This window comes from Vanellus vanellus, assembly GCF_965231255.1.
Source record: "Vanellus vanellus genome assembly, chromosome: 2".
In the NCBI taxonomy this organism is placed as follows: domain Eukaryota; kingdom Metazoa; phylum Chordata; class Aves; order Charadriiformes; family Charadriidae; genus Vanellus; species Vanellus vanellus.
In genome coordinates this window covers 11,517,568-11,537,449 of record NC_138906.1, presented here as the reverse complement: position 1 = coordinate 11,537,449, position 19,882 = coordinate 11,517,568, and the positions used below count along the sequence as shown (strand labels likewise).

General features: G+C 38.5%; 1 protein-coding gene across 1 annotated transcript in view; it reads left to right on the top strand.

Annotated features, from left to right (window-relative positions):
• The window catches only part of PTPRN2 (protein tyrosine phosphatase receptor type N2), a gene marked incomplete at both ends in the record, with an annotated part of 658,801 nt that overhangs the window by 55,170 nt on the left and 583,749 nt on the right, over window positions 1–19,882 (top strand). The window contains one exon of the mRNA XM_082499676.1: window positions 13,653–13,703. Coding sequence (XP_082355802.1) covers window positions 13,653–13,703 — 51 coding nt within the window. The remainder of the gene's footprint in view (window positions 1–13,652; window positions 13,704–19,882) is intronic.

The following is a 19,882-nucleotide window of genomic DNA, read 5'->3' as shown; positions in this document are numbered from 1 at the left end:
GGTTTGGCTGAAGTTCAAATCCTGAAGGAAAAAAAAAATAGTTTTTTGAATAATACTGGTTCATTAAAATAATTTAAGAATTCTTAAGAAGGCTCCCATATGAGGTGCCAGACTGATTCTGAACCTCATTGAATATCATGTCTCACAGAATTATGCAAATGCCAGTCAACCTACAGTCAACTGTAGACTGAAGGCTCATGTCTGGAACTTTGTGAAATATTATCACCAAGCATTTTTGGAGGAAAAAAAATAAAATCGACTCTTGAATTAATGAAACTTTGGAATAGGCTTGCAAACTATCAATGGGATTATTGTAAAGCAACTGCTCTTCTCAGGATGCCTGCAAGAAATGAGCGCGCCCCCTTCTGCTAAGCTCTCTGAAATCCCAAGGCAGCACTCCTGTAAAGTCAGAGTAACGTGCTATGAGGAAAACTCAGCTCTCTTCTTATCTCTGCCACTAGTTTATCTCTGTACTTTGGACTTTTTATCACTTTTAACTCATCATGCATTACAGACATTTCTGTGAAGGTTATTCTTCTTCAATTCCTTTCTCAGACTTTCTTATTTTCTCCCGTTTCCTCTTTTTATCTACATTCTTTTTCTTCACTCACTGCATAGTGAAGTCTTTATTATTTCCTCTGTAACCCCATGGTTCTCTCTCTGGTGATTTCTTCTAAATTTCTACCTCTCACTGTTTCCAAGTTTCCTCACCCATCTTCATTCTCTATATATCCATTTCGGGGGAAAAAAAAAAAAAAGCAGCCTCTACAGTAAATTTTGGTAATACCTTTGTGAAGTTAATATGCCCGATTCTTTTTTCATTGTGTAGGCTCTGGGCTAATTATTGTTACTAGTGAGAGGCTGGATTCAGCAGGCACAGCCAGCGCTGGAGTTCAGAGCAGCTTTGTGGGGCAGTGGAGGAAGCTGGGAGGTAGTTTCCCATTGGTGATTACTGATGTGAAAATCCCCATTCCCTTCTCTTTTCCATTATGCGCCTACCAGGTAACTCTCAGGAATATAGGTAACATTCATGATGGGATAGGGAATGAGCACAGAGGAGACCGAAATGATGGGAATAAAGATTGCTGCATAAATGCAAGCAGTAAAAGGTGTTTTGCTTTTTATAAGACATGCTGTTATGATGAGATGTGTAGAAATTCAGTGAAGTACCTGCCTATTTTTCTGGGATATGTTGCTTTCTGTATGGAATTTATTTTCAGCAAGCATGATTTGGAGACTTTGAGTGGTGCTAAAGAAATGCGAACATCCTTGACTTCAGTCTTCAGCTTAAGTTTAAATGGGAATATGAAAAATATGCAGCAGTAGCATTCACTTGTTCTCAGAAGTGGATTGTCATCCTCAGGTGCATCATAACACTGTACAACTCCAGTGTGCTACATATAATGCGCATAGTCCAGTTTTTATGAATTGCAACTGCAGTGTAATCATGCTGACTGCAGTTCCTACTCATCCAAAAGGAATATGATAGAGGATGGACACAAGATTCAGAGATATTTTTTCCTTACTTTGTATATGCCTTAATTTCCCTTTCTTTAAAATCAAACTGAGAGATAAGTCCAACTCACAGTAGAAAGAAGCATCTGAGCGGAGACTTGACGAACAATCTGTTACTTCATTAAAAGTATCTGTATAACAAGTCAAGACAGAATGACAGATAGTGCTCCTGAAGCCATACAGAAATTTGTACAACTTGTCACCTGGACCTTGGAGGTCTCCTCGCCTGTCGCATACTTGGCCACTTCAGCACCCTAACTAGAATTCTTGTCCCCTGCCATATGTTTCAGTCCCCTGCCACCACCCCACCCCAGTTGTCAGGGAAGATAAACACAAAAGCTCGCGTACAATAGAGTTCAGTGGCAGGCTGTTTCACATTTTCTGTTGAAATCCCTGCACTTTTTGAAAAGAGGTAGAGGGCGTTGGCTTTACTTAAACAACCTTTAAAAAACATACTCTTCAGGAAATGCTTGTTTGCATTGTTCTGAATGCTTCCCAGTACCTTTATGCAGTTACTTCCTTTTCTTTAAGGTTCAGAACATTTCTGTGAGATATGGAGGAGATAAATAAAGGCATACAAAGGCTATTATTTGTATTACAATGATCATTAGCACTCCAAATTTGACCAGATCTCGATTTTCGCAACTACTTATAAACACGTGATAACAATCATAAATTTTAGCATTTAACTAGACAAAAAAAAGAAAATGCAGAGGGAAAGTCATGGTGAAATGATTTGCCCAGATCAGCAGCAAAAATCAGGACCAGGACTAGAATCTGCTAGATTGTCGTCTGGTAACCTTGCTGTTAGGGCTGGCTTGTAAGTATCTTGGTATCTCCTCTTTATGATATTCAGATATTCGGGGGACGTGCAACATCAACCGTTTGTTAACATCTGTTTCTTATCTGTTCAATAAAAGTTCTAAAATTTTTCCTCCTACTGCACAAGTTTGGCACAGACATTTTGGAAGTTATTATTTACAGAGGAAAAAAACCCAAAGATAACACACAGGGAAAAAAAAGTAGGCATTTGAGCCCTGATTCACAAAGCTGCTCACACTTCAATTCCATCCAAATCAATAGGCGTTACATGCTGAGTTAATGAGAGCTGGTGACTATATGGCTATAATATAGTAATGACTTTTTGGCTACTTTTAATGCTGAAAGGCACCTATATAAACTCCTGAAGGCATCCAGGCTTCAGATTTTTTTTCTCAAGAAATGATTTTTCTCAAGGGCAGAATTTCCTTATTGTTTAAAGGACTTTAACAGTCAGATAAACTTCTGGAATCTGGGAGGTTTAGTCTTCTAATGATTATTTTTTTTTCTAGAGAGAGAAAAATTGTCTTTTGTGTACTTTTTAGAAAGGAACCAGAACATGAATTCTGGTGCTACTCTGCATGCATCATCTTTGTCTTGTTTCAGACTTATCTCTGATTTTCTTGGCTTACTCCCCAAATTGCTTTTATCATCAATCTTTTTCTTAACTACTTCTCTGATATGTGTCATTATGGTGCTTGCCTCTCACAGCTAGCCTGGCGAAAAAAAGCACCTCACTGGTATCACAGGGTAGGCAGAGCTACTTCACGGAGACAATAACATAATGTATTGTGGAACAGCTGGCTCTAATGCCAGCCTCAGATACATCGGGGTGAGTCAGGAGTAATTAGAGCACAGTTACTGGTCAAAATCAGGACCATTCACTCTCAGTTCCAGATTTTCTTTGAAATCAGTGTAATTTCACGAAAGTAAGTAGAAGCAGATCATTTTACTCTGTAATGAATTCAACCTACCATCTGGAATTGAGTCTTGAATCAATATAGGATAGATTTAATTCTTTTTCAGCATTAACAAAGTATTGTCCTAAGTGTGCCCCTTAACATCGGTCCCAGACAAGAAAGTGAAGTGATGCCCACATACACGATTACATATGCTACACGTCCAACAGGACTTGAACAAAGCCACAAGGTGCTGCACATTGATTATATGTCAAGAGATAATTTGTATTGATTGGAACAGCTGAGTTCTTGGTAGCTTGAAAAAAAAGTCTAGTACACAAACATTTATAATATTCTTTTATTTTTCTGTGGAAAGTGAAAAGTTTTAGGCGTCTTCACTAAGTACTGATAACTGATGTGCTACTAATATCCTTGTATGACCTATTTCTCATAACTCTGTTCCCTACTAAAGAATGCTGCAGCTTCATTCGCAATTCAGATTCCCAGGGTAAATTATATAGATAAATCTTGGTGCCACAGTCCATTGAATTTTACCGAATATTATTCTTTTTCCTTCAAAAACTTTAAGAGATTATGACTTGCTGCATTGACTTTCATTATTTTTTCTCCAACTCATTAATAATTAATGTGGTTTACTCTGGACTGTTTAAACTCTTTATTAAAGAAATTACCAAGTGTATATAATAGTGTCTCTTTCATGACATGAACTTGAGTGATTTCAGCAGTTTAAATAAACATTATAATGTGATTCAAAATTGCCCGATAAACACATAAAGCTGTTTTTCCAAACACCCAACAATAGCAATAATAACAATTGAAAGTGTTTTCAGTATCTAGCAGGCCTCAATATGGATACAAAGAAACAGAGAGATTTAGAGTACTGCTTGGGTCCTGTCTCCCCGTTTGGAGCTCATCTGTTAAGTGTAGCTCCCAAACCTGTGTGTGCTGTTGTCTAGATTAGAATTGCTTTTCTGCAATAAATGACTGTGGACTGTCCGTCCCCTCGCTCTTCAGACTCCACTGACTTATACGATTCCTTATTTCCATCCCAAGTTGTTTTTGCCAAGTCCACATGATAATTTACTCAGTTCAAATTAACTGTGAAAGAGAGATGGAACAAAAAGGGGAGTGATTTTCCAAGAAGAATGAGGAAGGGAAGAAGGGATGATATGTGACAGGTACTGGCCATACTGCGGCTGTGGGCACAGGCATCATCGGTTAAAAGATGCTGTACTATTTTCTAAATAAAACAGAACAGAAAAGCCAATCATTCCAAAGAGGTCTTCTGCAAAAAATTGTTTCTGCCTTTGAAGTCTGCTCAAGACAGTGTTGGGAGAGGCACGTTGCCCCTGAATATTGGGTAATTACTTACTTTGGGAGGCAGTATAACTGGATGAGAATTGCTATACTTCTGGTTATGTTTTTTTCAAGCACCAGGCAGATACTCATTAAGATTTTCTGACAACTAATGAAGACAAAATTTTGGTGCTCATTAGAGGAAAATGATAAACACATCTCTTTTCCTTTCTTTGATTATGTGAATAATGGGAGTTTTCCCAAAACATGAGGCACGACTTTAAAGAACTATTTCTTTAAAAACTGTCACTGAATGTGCATCCTAGAGACTGATTAGCTTCAGCTGATGGGACACAAGCTTCTTTATCATGTAAGTGCCTTGGAAAATCTTATCTGAAAGAACTATCTTCCAAAGCACATAACCTTCAGACAGATAGTTCCTATTTCCTTTAGCTAATGGTTTGTTACTTCTTTGACCCAGCTTGGCTTAACTCTGGTTGTGGAAGAAGGCTAGAATTATGTTATAATTGGGACTTAAAATTTACTCCATTCTGCAGTTTTGCAAAAGAAGTATACAGGAACAGGCTGACGCTTAGTGATGGGTAAAATGAGGTTGACAGGTATAATGATGACAGTAGTTCTTTCACAGAATAAATATGACAGAGGCCGCTGAACTGCGACGTTTGCTGCTCTATGAGCAAGAATACTGAGGAAGGCTTTGCTGGTAACATCATACTCTGCTGTATGTACGTCTCGGTTTTTAATCTTATGGCTATGAGAAATACTAGAAGCCTTTGCTGCCCACAGATGTTGTGGGGAAGGATATTGTACAGCAATAGCAGGAGGGGAAATTTAGACTGCTCGTTGATGTATTTAAACAGCAAAGTGCAGTTATTCATTTAGCGTCAATGGTGTTCAGCCCTCCAATCCTCTGCTACGTGCAGAAAAAGTTTTGCTTGGGTCACTGTTGTGATTTTAGTGGATGTTGGGTGATTTCCGTTTACTGCCCGGTAAGGAAATTAATTTTAGCAACTTGTGACCCGTTGAAGGTATTGAATTGAAGTTATTAAAGGCCTTTTATACAGCTTGTGAGCACTTCAATTCACATTTTCTAACTTTGAAGGAACAGATCATACATTTTATATTGTAAAGATCCTAATTTTGTCCCAATACAGGCTACCAACATGGCAAAGATCTTTCGTTTGGGGTTGAGTTACTTGAGCAAGATCACATTTGACCCCTTCTGCTACAGTTAATGTTGTGGGTAAAAGATTTTGTTTGTGATCCTAAGAATTAATAATTTTAATGTTAGTTTTTAAATGATCTTCTATTTGTTCTCCAATTATGGGTTTATCTGCAAATTTTTTATTTAAATGGAGAGCATGTTAGTGTTCCTTGTAACTAAGTATTAGTGGAGCCACTTGTTTGCCAGAAGTTTTCTACCTGTGCTCCCCATTTGCTGAAATTATCTGAGCTAGCGGTGGTCTCTGCTAAAGAAACAGAGTTGGGAAATGTAGCATTGAGAAAATTGTAATTTTTCAGGGGAGACGATGCAAGTTCTTTTAATAGTCACTGAAAAAATGACAAAAAGGCACACCAAAACACACATTGCCTATATCAGCCTATGAAGTTCCATGTTCTTTCTGAGCCCTGGGCAAATGGAAACGCATGGATCTTTTCCAGTGATGGCCTTTCCCTGTCTTTTCGCCTCATGAACTATTATTACTGCTCACATCTTCAATTATTCTTAGTAGTGACCTTTCCTCAGCGCTCCCCGGAAGAAATGCCCTACATCATTGCAATCATGGCATTAGTAATCAGATAAGTTAATAGTATTTTCACCACAAAGCAATTCCTTTCTTTAGTGGTGGACAGGCTCATGACTAATGACATGCAAAAGAAAAGATGTAATCATTAATTTTTTTCCTCAATGCAGAAAGGACAAAGTCTCCCCCTTACATAGTGAGAAACAGTATCATGCATCACAGCATTTTCGTACTATTTTGCCTATTTAGTGGATCAATCCATACATGTTGAAGGGCAAGCGATATAAAGAAGGTAATTGAAGGACTAATATGTACTATGATTGAGGCTTCAGGGGCAAATCTTGGCTATAAGTTTAGTACTAACATTTTCCCTTTTTAAATGAAAATTGTTCCATGGTGAATTATTCTGGCTAGGGTCATATTTCAATATACAAAATCAGTGTGTATGAAAAATGATTGAAAGAAGGAGTAATTCTGAGATGTGGAAGTGTTAACACCATATGGTAACACTTATGGGAAATCTTTCCTTACTATACTTTGGATACTTTTCATGGAAGAGGTTGCATAGTCCTCCCGTTAACCACTGCAGGGGTTTCTTTTGTCATCTTTATGACTGTTAATTTGGATTGCAGTAAGGCCTGGATTCCTCACCAGGGATCAGGGCTTCGTTGTACTAGGCTTCGGACGTGAACAGAATTAAAAAAAAAAAATCTGCTCTCAAGAGTTTACAGCATTACAAAACCATCAGGCACCTATTACGTTCAATAAACACGAAAGGTGGAGTAAAGGAAGATCAAAGCTCAGTACTTACTATGCTGTCATATATTTTTCTCACTTTCCATCTTGGGAGGAAGAGCCCTTTAGTATTATGTGCTCCTTTAATGTTATTTTTGACCACATATTGTTTTACTTTTCTTTCACAGTTAAACTACTAGTCCAAGCAGTTGTTGATAAACCATCACAGGTTCTAATCTTTTGGTAAAATGCCTTTCTCAGTGAAGAAAATTCTGGATATCCTGAGAAGAAAGAGAGAACGTGGTTGAATCTACTCCACTCCTGAAAAGCTCTGAATAGAGAGAGCAAGGCGGAGCAAATTCTGCCCCTCTTTTAACTCCTGTCTCTTTACCTCTCTCTGAGTCAACACACCAGAAAGGAGGTGGATGAGGTGGTTGAGTGTGCTGGAAGAGTGGAAATGGAGAACACCTGTGGAAAAGGGTTAGGTGGCACTGGAGATCCAGAAATTGCCAGCAATCAATAGTGATAAAAAGGTGACAGACATTCTCTTTCCCTGCATGAGTGAAAGGGGAGGGCACAGGTAGGAAGGGTAGTGCCCAAGTACAGCATGCAAATGCTTGGGAGGGACAGAAAAGGGGTGACAGAAAGGGGCATTCTGGTGGTGGAGCAATGGTTTCTTGAAGAGTAGAAGAGAATGGGTAGGAGTTAGAAAAAATACTTCTCATAAAGAATATGGAGGAGTTTGGAACAGAAAAAAAGGCAAAGAAAAAAGGAGATAAAAATGAAAATTTAAAAAATAGGGCCAGGGAGTATTCAAATTTATTATCAAAGTGAATGCCAAATTAAAACTAAACAAACAACAGCAGCTGATTTTTCACATGCAGTTGATAGGCTTTGAGTAACAAGTAATGCTTACGTTACACATGTATGTACACCTACGGCACCTATGTAACCACAGAGTTGGGGAAACTGAGAGGAGCTCTGCTTAAAACCTGTGATCAGCCTAAAGTTAATTTTTCCAAGCCATTCTTTCTTGCAATTTTGTGTAATTCTAGACTTGTTAGGTGTCCACATATGGCAGACAGATGAGGATGTGTTGGATAAATCACAGCTTTAGCAGATCAAGCAAAATTTTCCTCTCACCCCTATTAGTGACAGGAATATGTCTTTCTCAATCAGATGACTTCCCCATTCGGTTTTCTGCACAAAAAACCATTTGACTCTTGCTACCGATCAGCTCATGTGATCATTCCTTATTGTTGAGCACTATCTTGATTTTTCTTCAGTTAGAGCTATCCCAGTTGTGTGAGCTGAGCACTTAAAAAATGTCATTCTTTGACCATATTTCGTAACCCTACTATAGGAAAATAAACATGTGCTGTCTATTTAGCGTCATTCACAGCTGGTCTTAAAGCCCCAACGAGGCCCATCAGACGTGCCCGGCGTTGGCTTACCCAGGTGTTTCCTTTTTCCTTTCATTAGCAGTGTTCAGCAGTACTTACCCTTCAAGGTCTCCTTACCAGACAGCAGTGAAATCTGAAAGAGACAGATAAACGCGGAGTGAGCTTTCATTGTAGACTTAAAAATGCTAATGAGCAGTGGCGTATTTTGTTTAAAGAAACACATATTGGCTAAAATTTTGTGATGAGGTGAGGTTGTTCTGGTCTGCAAATGTGAAGAGATGTGGCTCACGTGGCTGTTAAATGAAGAGTGTGAAGGGAAGAGGCAGAGAACACTCAGCTAACAAAGGATTTAGGAGGAGGTTTGTATTTTCTCAATTTCTTGTTGATAAGTAGAGAAGAAACTTAACTGTTCTTGCCTATTGTTTATTTTCTTGTTTTGATGATTATAAAGATTTATTTTTTTATAAAGAGGGGTTATGGTGTGTTTTTTATCTTGGTTAATAAAAATGTTTACAGATTTTGGGTATTCTTAGAAGAGATATTTCATGTAAAGTCATCATGGGTTGGTTAACTGGGGGGAAGGACAGAGAAATAAATATAATATAATCTATTTAATCAGTGGATTTTTAAAAATTATTTTCCTGAAAAGTGAATTACTGCAGATTTTTCTAGATGATGTTCGAGTGGTTTCAGCTGGTGCCTTGACTGTTGTAACCTTCAGAGACACCTCTTATAAATCCAAAAAACCCCGGTGTATTCCAGTGTGGTTTAAACCTTCCTTTTTTAACTTTAGGAAAGCAGAACTGCTGTATGCCTGGTGAATGGAGGAAGGGAATATTTTTATTAGTGTCTCATGAGAAGAATATTTTGACAAAGAGATTTAAACTTTTAGGTCCTGGACTTGCAACAGTATTTTGTGATTATGCTGTGCTGACTGTCTGAGAAACAGTACTGGAGATGTAGTGTAGAGGAGGAAAGGGCGGTAGAAGATTTTGTGAGGCCCTATGGAACCTCTTCTTGACTAGTTAACAAAGAATGCATGATGTAAATGTATCCTAATGTATAGCATAGATACCTGCCCTTATTTTATGCAGTCATAAAGTTAAAAAACATTAAGAAAATGTGTGCATATATATACGAGTGGGTTCAATACAAATGGTCCTCGTACCTGACCCAACTTAGTAGAATTGCGTGCTGCTAAAGTCTGTGTCTGGAAGCAAGAATAAAGTTAGGTATTTACTTATTTATTCTTCTTGACTTCTCCCTGAGAGACCTGCTTACCTTGGTGTATGGAAGTTCACTATAGTGGTTTATAGTACACAGTCAGCCTGGGCTTTTCTGACCTCTGGTTTGCTTTACTCGTGTGAAGTCATCTGAAGTTCACTGTGGTAAATTATCAAGAAGATATTTTATAAGTGTGTGACTTGGGTCAGTAGAGGTTAATGGACGTATACCATACCTTTGCAAACCCTTACATTTAAGAATGTGAAAAAACATACAGTTACACAAGTATATGGGATAATCCTTACTGCCATCCTAACTGGATTTTAAATAGCTTCAATACGTGTCTGGGAACTACTCTCCCTATGTTGTAGGATGCACATCATGTCCTCGTGTGCCTTGGTTACGTGGGGTGGGGGGGATCAGCTGAGCCTCTTGTGGCCGCTGGAGCACCTGCGCAGGGCTCGGTCATTGCTCCAACCTTCTTTGTCGCTACCAAGATGTGGGGATGGTACAAGCGGTAGTGAAGAGGTGAATCGTTAATGCAAATGAAGTAAGAAACCTGTGTTTAAATTCTAGATTAAGCAAAGCGATATATGTGTACCTGTTCAGTCTTAGTCTCTGTCAGCTGGTGGAATAGTTACACGGAGAACTTGTTATTTCAGGGCTGCCGTACGAAGTAAGATCGGAAGTTTGAGTTTTGGGTGTTTTGTGTTTTTTTTTTTTTTTTTTTTTATGGGGTTTGAAGGTATTGCATCAACAGTTTATGTGTTTTGGGAGATGATCTCTGGTAGGGGGATTGTTTGACAGAAAATGAAATATCATTTTGATTCCATAAGGCATGAACAGAATTAAGTGCTTTTTGGAGACAATGCCACTTAACTCTTCAGTGGTTCCTTATTTCCACCATTACAATTAGTAGGTAGATGATATTTAAAATGAAATATGATGCTTCTTAGTGTCACAGTAAATAACAACAAAAGATAAGTTAGTAGTTAAATCAGCATATTTACTGGTTGGGTGAAATATGCATAACAATCAACTCTAGCAATAAATGACTTGAAATAAAATATTTTTCAAGGAGTTTTGGAGGTCCTTTTCTATTTTAGAGTAATCATAGATGGGTATAGTTTGTGATCCATTGATTTTATTAATTTGCTCTCCAAAACATAAGTTTCCAAGGCTAATTGCATCAGATGCTGTGCTGCAGTAAGCATCAAATAACCAACTATTATAAAAAGAGAAACTAAAACATTATAAAATCAGTTTTTTCTGCTTTTCATGAAAAATATATTAAATTGTAAAGCAAAACATATCAAGCAAAATCAGAGTGCATTTGAGTCAGAGTTCTGTACAGAAGTAGCCTGGCTGTTTATTTCTTTGTACCAGAACATACTCATTTTGTTCATCTTGACTGGATTTTCTGAGACTATTGGTATATTATGGGATGGTCTACCTCTAGCAGGTGGCTGTGATCCCAGCTGCCAGGTGTTTCAAAATCAGCGGGGTCTGGGTGAACCAGTTGTTGTTTTAATGTGCAACTCCACTGGAAGGATTCCTGGTAGAAGCTTCTTGTCTGACAGCTTTTGGATCTACAGCACAGCCACTGCAGGATGGGAAACAGGCTACAAAACTGCCTGCCTTCCCTCCATCGCAGGACACCTTCGGCAGCCCTTCATTGGATATTTCAAGCTTCTGGTTTTAAGCCTTTTGTGATCTCTCAGGAAAACAAGGCAGAGATTTAACCAGAGATTTCTTCTAACCATAAAAACTTTTCTTTTAGAAAAGACAACTTCCATTTTCTGAAAACAGGAATATTGAAGTATACCTTTCACTTGTCTAGCTTGTATTAGTACTTGAAGCCTTTTACGTTCTTCTTTTTTTTTTCTTTTTACTGTGATCGTTACTATGCTTTTAATTAGAGCTCTTCCTGTGCTGTATACCCTGGGCTGATGTGTTTTGGTCGCTGCCTGTCCTCACTCTTGCCTTGTGTTCTTTATGAGTCAATGTATAGTTAAGGCATCCTTAACCTGTACCAAGGCTGCAATCAGGTATCTTCAGTGAGTTTTCAGACTCTGTTTCAGGTCAAATGGCTGTTACAGTAGACTTGTCTGGAGCAAAATTATGTGCATCTCAAAAATATGTCACAAAGCAGAGTTTGTGGATTGTGTAGACACATGCTGTTCTGCCATACTCTGCTTGAAGAAACATTTCCTGGTCTGAAACTTCCTCTACCTTTCAAAAGCTGCCAAATGTATATCCACAGTTTGGTGCACAGGTAAAAGGATGAGAGAACACTTTACTGGTGTGCATTTGTAGGCTTTCATTGTCTGCTTAAGGCTATGTATACGTGGTCATTGCAGGCGGGTGTGGGGATAGCTATAAGGGGCTCTGCTGGTGCTGCAAATGACTCTAATTCATGTAAATGTGCTTGCCGACTCAGACCTAGCACTCTGCTAATAAATCCTGCCGAGACACACCGTATCTTAGTTCAGGCTTAATGGTGTGCTGATACAGTTACCTGCTGAAAGGCTATGCAGGCATACATAAGTCACTCTATCCCCCTGAACTCTTCTTTTAGCAGGGTTAGGACTCGGGTAATTCACAGGCGTAGTCTTGAGCCTTTCAGTTGTTGATCTGGTTTTTGTTTTTTATGAGAATAGGCTACTTAATCCATCTGACTCTCTGATGAATAGAGAGGCTTGTAATCTGTGCTTCTGTGGAGAGGAGCGTGGCTGGGAGGGAGAGCTTGCTCCTGTGTTTTGATGTGCTGAAGTTCCTGGCTGTTTTTTGATGCATAGTGTGAAACTGCTCAGGAACGCTTAATTTCAATAACTCCCTATGCCCATTTCTAAACTTAAGGTACTTCCCAGAGAGGCTTAATTGCGACAATATGGAAGTTTATGTATTCAAAATACTCCTCATTCCTTGGAGTTTATCCAGTCTTAGCAATTTGTCTTTTTCAGAAAACAAATTAAAGAAACTACTGGTTGGGTTAACAGAGTGTATGCCCTTAACAAAAGCACAGTATTTCATGCTGCTTCAGTACTTGGTCCTTCTCCCCGTCCCTCAGTGTGGAGTGACCAGAGCAGAGACGTATCCTGCCCACTTCTGCCCTCATGAATATCAGCAGGAGTTCATTGTATTTGAACATAAAGGAGGTAATAACTAGTATCTCGTGACCTGGTTAGGTGATACTAGCAACAAGAGACCAGAATACTTTACTTTTATCCCTGAAGATGTGTATAAGGGGATGAGCTGGGATTGCCAGCCTGGATGTAGTTTCTATGGTGAGGCATGGGGCTGACATAGCAGGGGCGCATAAAGCAACATGTTTTGGAACAAATTTCCTGCTTTAGATGGAAAAAAAGCCTTAGGGTGTTTTTCACAGACTTGTACCGGTTTGTCAGCTGTCTGCGGAGGTGTCACAGTGTTGGTATGGATGGCTTAATTTTTAAGCCTCTCTCCAAAGAGTTAATGCTCCTGAGGATCTAGGTACGGACTATGGCTGCACTTACTAAATCCAAGACTAATTTGAGCAATTTGTACTTGATTTCTGGGTTTGTTTCATAATTGCAGTAGAAATACCATGAGGAAATTCCTGATTTCTTGGTGTATGTTTTTGTCGTGTATTGCAGCATTGCTCTGCTCTAGCATAACGTATTCAAAATTGAGACCGTGTAAAGTTCCCCATATTACTAAATGAGAGACGTGCAGAGAAAACTGAGCCCTCAGAGGCATGAGGGGGAAGAAAAACATCAAAGGTTATTCTGCACATAACCAGTTAGTAAGATGCGCTGTCTAACCAGACTTGTTTCCATGTTCTTGACTTTCTGTACTGCCCAATTCAGACCCCTAAAGCCAACCGAATGTCTGACTCTTGCTGAGCAGTTAATAGCCTGAGAGATCTTCGGTCTGCAGTAATTATCCACAGTTTGAAACCTGTATTAATTTTTACCTTTCTATTGTGTTTTTAGGCTGCCTGTTTGAGGATGACCTTTGCAAATCTTTTGAAATCTGTGTAAATGGTAAGTCTTCAATGTTTTGTTTGCTGACTACTCTGTTCTCTGCTGTGTAATTGCTATGTGGTCGATTCAATAAGCCAAATCCATATATGAATGAGAAGAGGAAAGAAAAAAAAAAAGTACTAAGTATGGCTCTTCTGGTCAGCAGTTAGGGGAAACTTAATAGATTTAAAAAACATAAAACTTTTTCTCAACCTTGAACAACATCGTCTCCTTTTATGAGAAACATATTGTAATTAAATTAAACACACTGAAATATGATAACACTTAATTTGTCTTAATACAGGGTGAAAATAAGTGTTTTGTTTTCTTCAGGTTCATCTTTTTAGAGGATCATGTTGAGTAATTATCAGTCCTTTTTTTCAAAATGTTATTTATTATAATAAGAAAGAAGATCTAAAAGGAAGACTACCATTGTTCTTGATTATTCTGCTTCCTTTTTCTGTGGTTTTACTTGAACTATGCAGAAACAGCTTTCTTGTGCTCTCCTTCACAGTTTCTTTTCAGTAAGTCAAAAAAGCCAATACAAATGTATGAATGAGGCTAATGGAGTAGTAGGAAAGACTTGTTCTGACAATAGTCGAAGATTGTTAATGTGCTATATGAAAACATTTAAGTACTGATGAAGGACAGACCATGTTTAGAGAGAACTTTTGAAGCAATTACTGTTGTAAAATATGTAGATGTGTAATTAGGGTGGCTTTTTTATTTAATTAAGTATTATATGTGAAATTTTTCTTCATCAGTGTCAGGCATAAAGAAATAGTCTTGTTTTTCATCAAACTTGAGAGCCAATAATATTCATCTTTAATAAATAAACTTTATTAACATGCTACTTTATCAAACATTTAAGACAAAACGAGATTAAATTTCCATTATTGTTGAATGTCAGACAAATGCAGGCAGGAAAGGGAATAAAACAGAGGAATAGGGTTGAGGAGTTGGGAGGAATTAATAGGTAGAAGGATAGAAACAGTGCATTTAATAACATCTCCAAAGGTAATTCTTGTATAAAAGTGTCATTTGAAGTTATGCCAATAATGTGCAAAAAGTCTGCATTGACACGTTCCATGATTGACACCATGAAGGGTAGTGGCAGTTTTCTACAGTGGTGCGTTTTGCTGACTACCAATGATCTTCAGTGCCTAGCTGTAGTCTTCCCCAATGCAAGTGTATTTAATTGGGTTTTATGCTAGCCCACCATTATATCTGGCAGACAGCGTATAATGGGAGTTTATGCAACAGATGACAGTAAAGAAATAAATGTACTTTAACTGACAGCAAAAAGTCTTCAATAAAGATGTTCCTATAAAGGTTACTTCTTAGCTTCTTACCCTACCTGTTTTCTTAATTGGAGACACGTTTTTTGTAAACTGAAAAAAGTGCAAAATTAAACTATGGAAATTGTATCTTTGAATTCAGAAAGGACCTCTTCTGTAGATCTACTCTTATTTTGGTGTAACTGTAATTTAACGAAAGGTCAGTAATTAATAAGCCTGTTGATCAATGATATTTCCCAATGGCTGATCTTGATTAAAAAAACACGTGCAGGGGTTCTGTCAATGTATTTAAGGTCACTGTGAAGTGTTTCATTTTTTTTTTGCCCTAACTGGGCAAATGTTGTCTAGAGTGGATTTTAAATGCTGTCCTCGATGCAAGTAAAAATACACCATTCTTCAGAAAATTAACAGAATCTTTGGGAAGTCATGCTTTGAAGTGCCAAAATACTGTCAGAATTTACTTTTTATATGTACCAGAAAAGAAGGCCACTTGCTTCTGAGCAGTCCTTCCCATTTTTCCTGTCCAAACTGCTTCTGGTTCAACTGTATCTCTGAAGTTCTTCAGAAATCCTGGTATATTAAAATGCGAGTGCTTAGCTGGATTGAAAGCTCAGGAACTGAAGTCTGTGGAGGTCACTGTGCTCAGGAGCAGAGCTTACTTGGTGTATTGCAAGGTCATGGAAAGGTTTGCCTCCTTTGTTGTCACACAATTGCATATTTCTGAAGTGAATGTGGGTAAAAACCAGCAGCTACTTTTGGGTAGCGTCTTTGAAGCATCTGTGATCTGCAGATCTGAGTCCAACTCCTGCAGGAAGCATAATTTTGATCTTTCTCTTGGTCTCCAGCAGAAGTACCTGAACTGACTGCATTTTAAAAAATGAAACTGGGTTTGCCTATTGAAGATACAAGTCACAGTATTTGTTATGTCACATCATGTCATCAACTTCAAGTACTTGTCATGCGTCAGGCTTGTAAAAGTGTAACCAAATCACCAATAACTGAGCTGTTTCATAACTTTAGAAAAAAACCCAAACTATTATTTCCTTCTCATTTATTTTGAATAAGAGATTAAGTACCTGAAAGATTTTGGTAAATGTTCCTTTGTATGAATAAAAAAGATGTTAAAAGAAACTTTTTATGTTAAAAACAATGTAATCCAGTTTAAGTTCTGGTATAAACAGCATAACTGTATCAGTCAGATCGCTTACATCTGTTTAGGTCATATGCCATTTTCACAGGGCAAAGAATCTGCTGTAATAACGATTGTTGACTTTTCTGTCACTTTCCCTCATCATATAAAGGTCTCTTTTGGCTTCAGTGATGGGTTCGTGCTTATGTTTGTTTAATAGCTCTAGCAGTATTCATGCAATATTAATTTATTTCCATAAACCTTTTATCAGTTTCCTGAGCTACACTGACTCATCAAGTGGTTAAAAAGGAACATATCGTTTCATGTTTATTTTAATGGCATAAGGATAAGCCAGGCAAAAAGACCGAGTTAGTTTTCCTGGACTCTTCCTTTGCAAAGCTAGAACTTGGCGGGGTAAAGTGGCTTAGGTGTCATTTATTTCACTTCTGGTAAATCATTACCTCTCTCTTACAGTTGGGGGAACTGATATTTTCACCCATCTAAAATGCTTGAAGCATGAAAGCTTGCAGCTGAGAAACTTGATACGAAAGGTGGATTTGCTTATGAGGTGCGGACCCTAATAGAAAATAATCTAGCATTATGTAAGCTTGGAAATGCTTGCTCCCCAGTAATGCTGATAAGCTTCTACAGATGCCAAAGGAAGCAAGTAAGAGCGTCTTAATTAAACAAGATATATAGAAGGGAAAAGAATAAGGAATGGGGTTGGAAATGAGGATATGTGTAGTGACACAGCTGTGAGTAAAGAGGGGTATGGCATTCACATGTTCACGTGCCTTTTGCTATTTGAGTTAGAAGTGTAAGCCAATGAGTTTGCCCATGTGTGTATTTTTATTTTCTTAACTGTTATGCCTAGAATGTGTTTGTATGAAAAGGAAAGAAAGAGGAACATCAAGATGGAATTTTTAGACTATGTCTGAGATGGAGATCCTTCACTTATCCTCAAACACTCCTTGTATTTATATATTAAACCTAGTACAGTTGGATACGTGGGAATATGTCGTGTTCTGTTTTACATTTTAAGTGATAAGTAAAGCAGTTCATGTAAAACATCAGCTCACACAGCTTCCTCATTGGAAGGTTTAAACAAACTGGCTGCTGAAAGCAGCAAAGCAAAGACTAGTTCTTTTTCTTATGAAATCGTGCGATTCGGTTCTGGTAGTGCCACTGGGAACGACACCATGTGGTATAGATAAAAGCATTCATTTCAGAATCACCAATCCTTATTGTCCTCATTCCTCCCTTTATTAAACTGTTTGAACTGCTTATTTAGAAGGATGGCATTCTTTCCTTTAGGTTTAATCTCTAGATATTTTGCTTCAGAAAGAAGCTTTGTGCAGTGCGTTACCCGTGCGTGGATACCGTGATATCTTCGCTCCTTATCAACAGAGCCTTTATAAATCGGGGCAGTTTTATTTATGAAGAACGTTGTGGCTGCAAGCTTCCTTCCCGCGTGAAATCATACCGGGGTTCATGCAGACAAGATCAGATTGTAGCAAACAGCTCTGTGAGGCCAACCAAAAAAGTTAATTACAGTCGTTGGCGCAGTGTGCATCATTAAGTCAAGCCTCACTGACAACCACTAAACCTCTCCTAGGAAGACACGGTCTAATGTCTGCAGTAGCGTTTGAAGATGCTGTGCTCCTGAAAGGCTGTATAAACAGCTCTGCACAGCTGAATCAATATTGCTTTATGTATGCGAGCTGCACTTGTTAGGAGGGACTTAGGTTAGCACGGTGTGTCAAAGGCGTCCAAGCGTTGCAGTACAAAGTCATGAGCCTTTCCAAGTTTGGATGTCTCCAGATAGTTCAGAATATTAATGTACTTTCTTCCTCTGCTACAGAGTTCCTTGAACATTTGGAATATAAGTGATTGCGTGTGCTGGTGATGAGCCATAAATGGTAAACATGTGCTAGAGATGATAAGGGAGAAGAGTCGGGATCCCTGAAACGGTTTCTTGAACTTAATGTGTTACGCTTCGAGGTTTTCCAGATCATTGCCTGGTAGGATGGAATTACAGAGGGAGATGCACCTCAGCATTGTTTAGCTAACAGATGTCTGCAGCTGCATCTGCATTTGCAAGGCCTTGCTCTTACAAAAGCTATCGAAATTTTGTGAAACGACACTGTAAATCCGTGCCAAAGCTTTCCAGAGCTTTTCAGTAAGAATCGCTGCTTGTTATAATTAAATTCAGACTTCCAAGGATAACGCTAAGCAGATTCTCTATATACTGTTGCTTTACTGTATGTACCATGTCGTGCTTTCCAAGCACGTAGGAATTCTTCACAAGTAACAGAAGTCCTAATACCACACTATGAGGTAAACCTGATGTTGTAATTTCTAACCTGAATTCTGAGGTAAATGGGAATACATGTGCATTTGGAGTAAAAACCTGCCCAATTACTTAAACACAAGGATTGACTTTCAATGGTTCTTCCATACCAGTTCAAGGAGACAAAATTTTTTGTCGGAGACTACATTTTTTTAAAAAAATGCTTTGAATAAGTATATCAGAATCTGGTATGATACTCAAGAAGTAGAAAACTTTAAAATTGTGTCATGGTATTCTAAAAACCCACATCTTCAGAATTATTTACCCAGTTTGTTCAACTGAAATCAAGACTGAGCTACCAGCTAAATATTCTTGGGAATCTGTGGCTGTGAGGGTGGGTGCCTTAGTTAAGGAGACTTCATACACACCTTTTGAAATAATTCTGTGTCTGCATCTGTGGAAAGAAACATCAAGACTGACATTTGCTCATTTTTTTTTTTTTTTTTTTTTTTCCCTGCCCGGCACCTGTTCCCCATTAGGTTACATGACAGTCAGGTAATAGGTGCAAGTCAATGATACGGAGTTTGTTTTGGAGGGAGTCTCTGGTTCCCCATCAGCCTGTGTACTCCCTGTCTCCTAATGCTAACTGTTGCTTCCCCTTGTCTTGTGAAGCTCTAAGAACACCTGTATTAATGATGGTGTCAGACCTCCTCAGGACTGAGTGGAAGAGAAGTTGCAACACATAAGTAGGAGTATGAACGGTGATAATAGAGTGAAGGGGAGTAGGAGATGGTGACTGCAGAAATTTTAGAGTTCCTCAGCTCTACTCCACCCAACCACGCTGCTGCTTTGCAAATAAATTGTACTATCTCAGTTTCCAAATGAGAGGGGTCTGGTATGCTGCTGAGTGTACACAGCCCAGTGTTCACTGACGGCAACATTTTCAGTTTTGATGCTGAATGTTTCTGAGCTATTTGAGGCAAAAACACGGGAAAAAACAACATTCTAGTTTTACCATGAGGTTAAAAATGCAAGGGCAGTGATGACTTCATCTGTTTTATCTTGCAATAGTGTGCTGCTTTTCTTCTCCTTGAAGAAAAGGCCTATCAATCTTCCAAACTGTCTGTGTCATGGTTTTTTTGTCTCAGTACGGTGTTAAAATAGCTACCTGTGTGATAGTAGGATAGCATTGTCTAGCATAACGGGCATTAAAACTGGAGAAGTAATCAAAGGTAAAGTTACAATCTTCTGCTTAGGAAAAGTCACTTAGTGTCATAGTGCAACTATGGTTATCCACCATCCGAGCTGTCACTAAGTGCTTTATTGTGTGTTTTTTGGGTGGAAAATCTCAAGTTGTAGCTCCTGCAGGGCACAAAACCATCACTCAGACTTCACTGACAGCCTGCTGTCCCGAGCCAAGTATCTGCAACCATAAATCTACCACCAGCCACGGGCAATCCTTTATATTCCTGTGTCCTGTGCT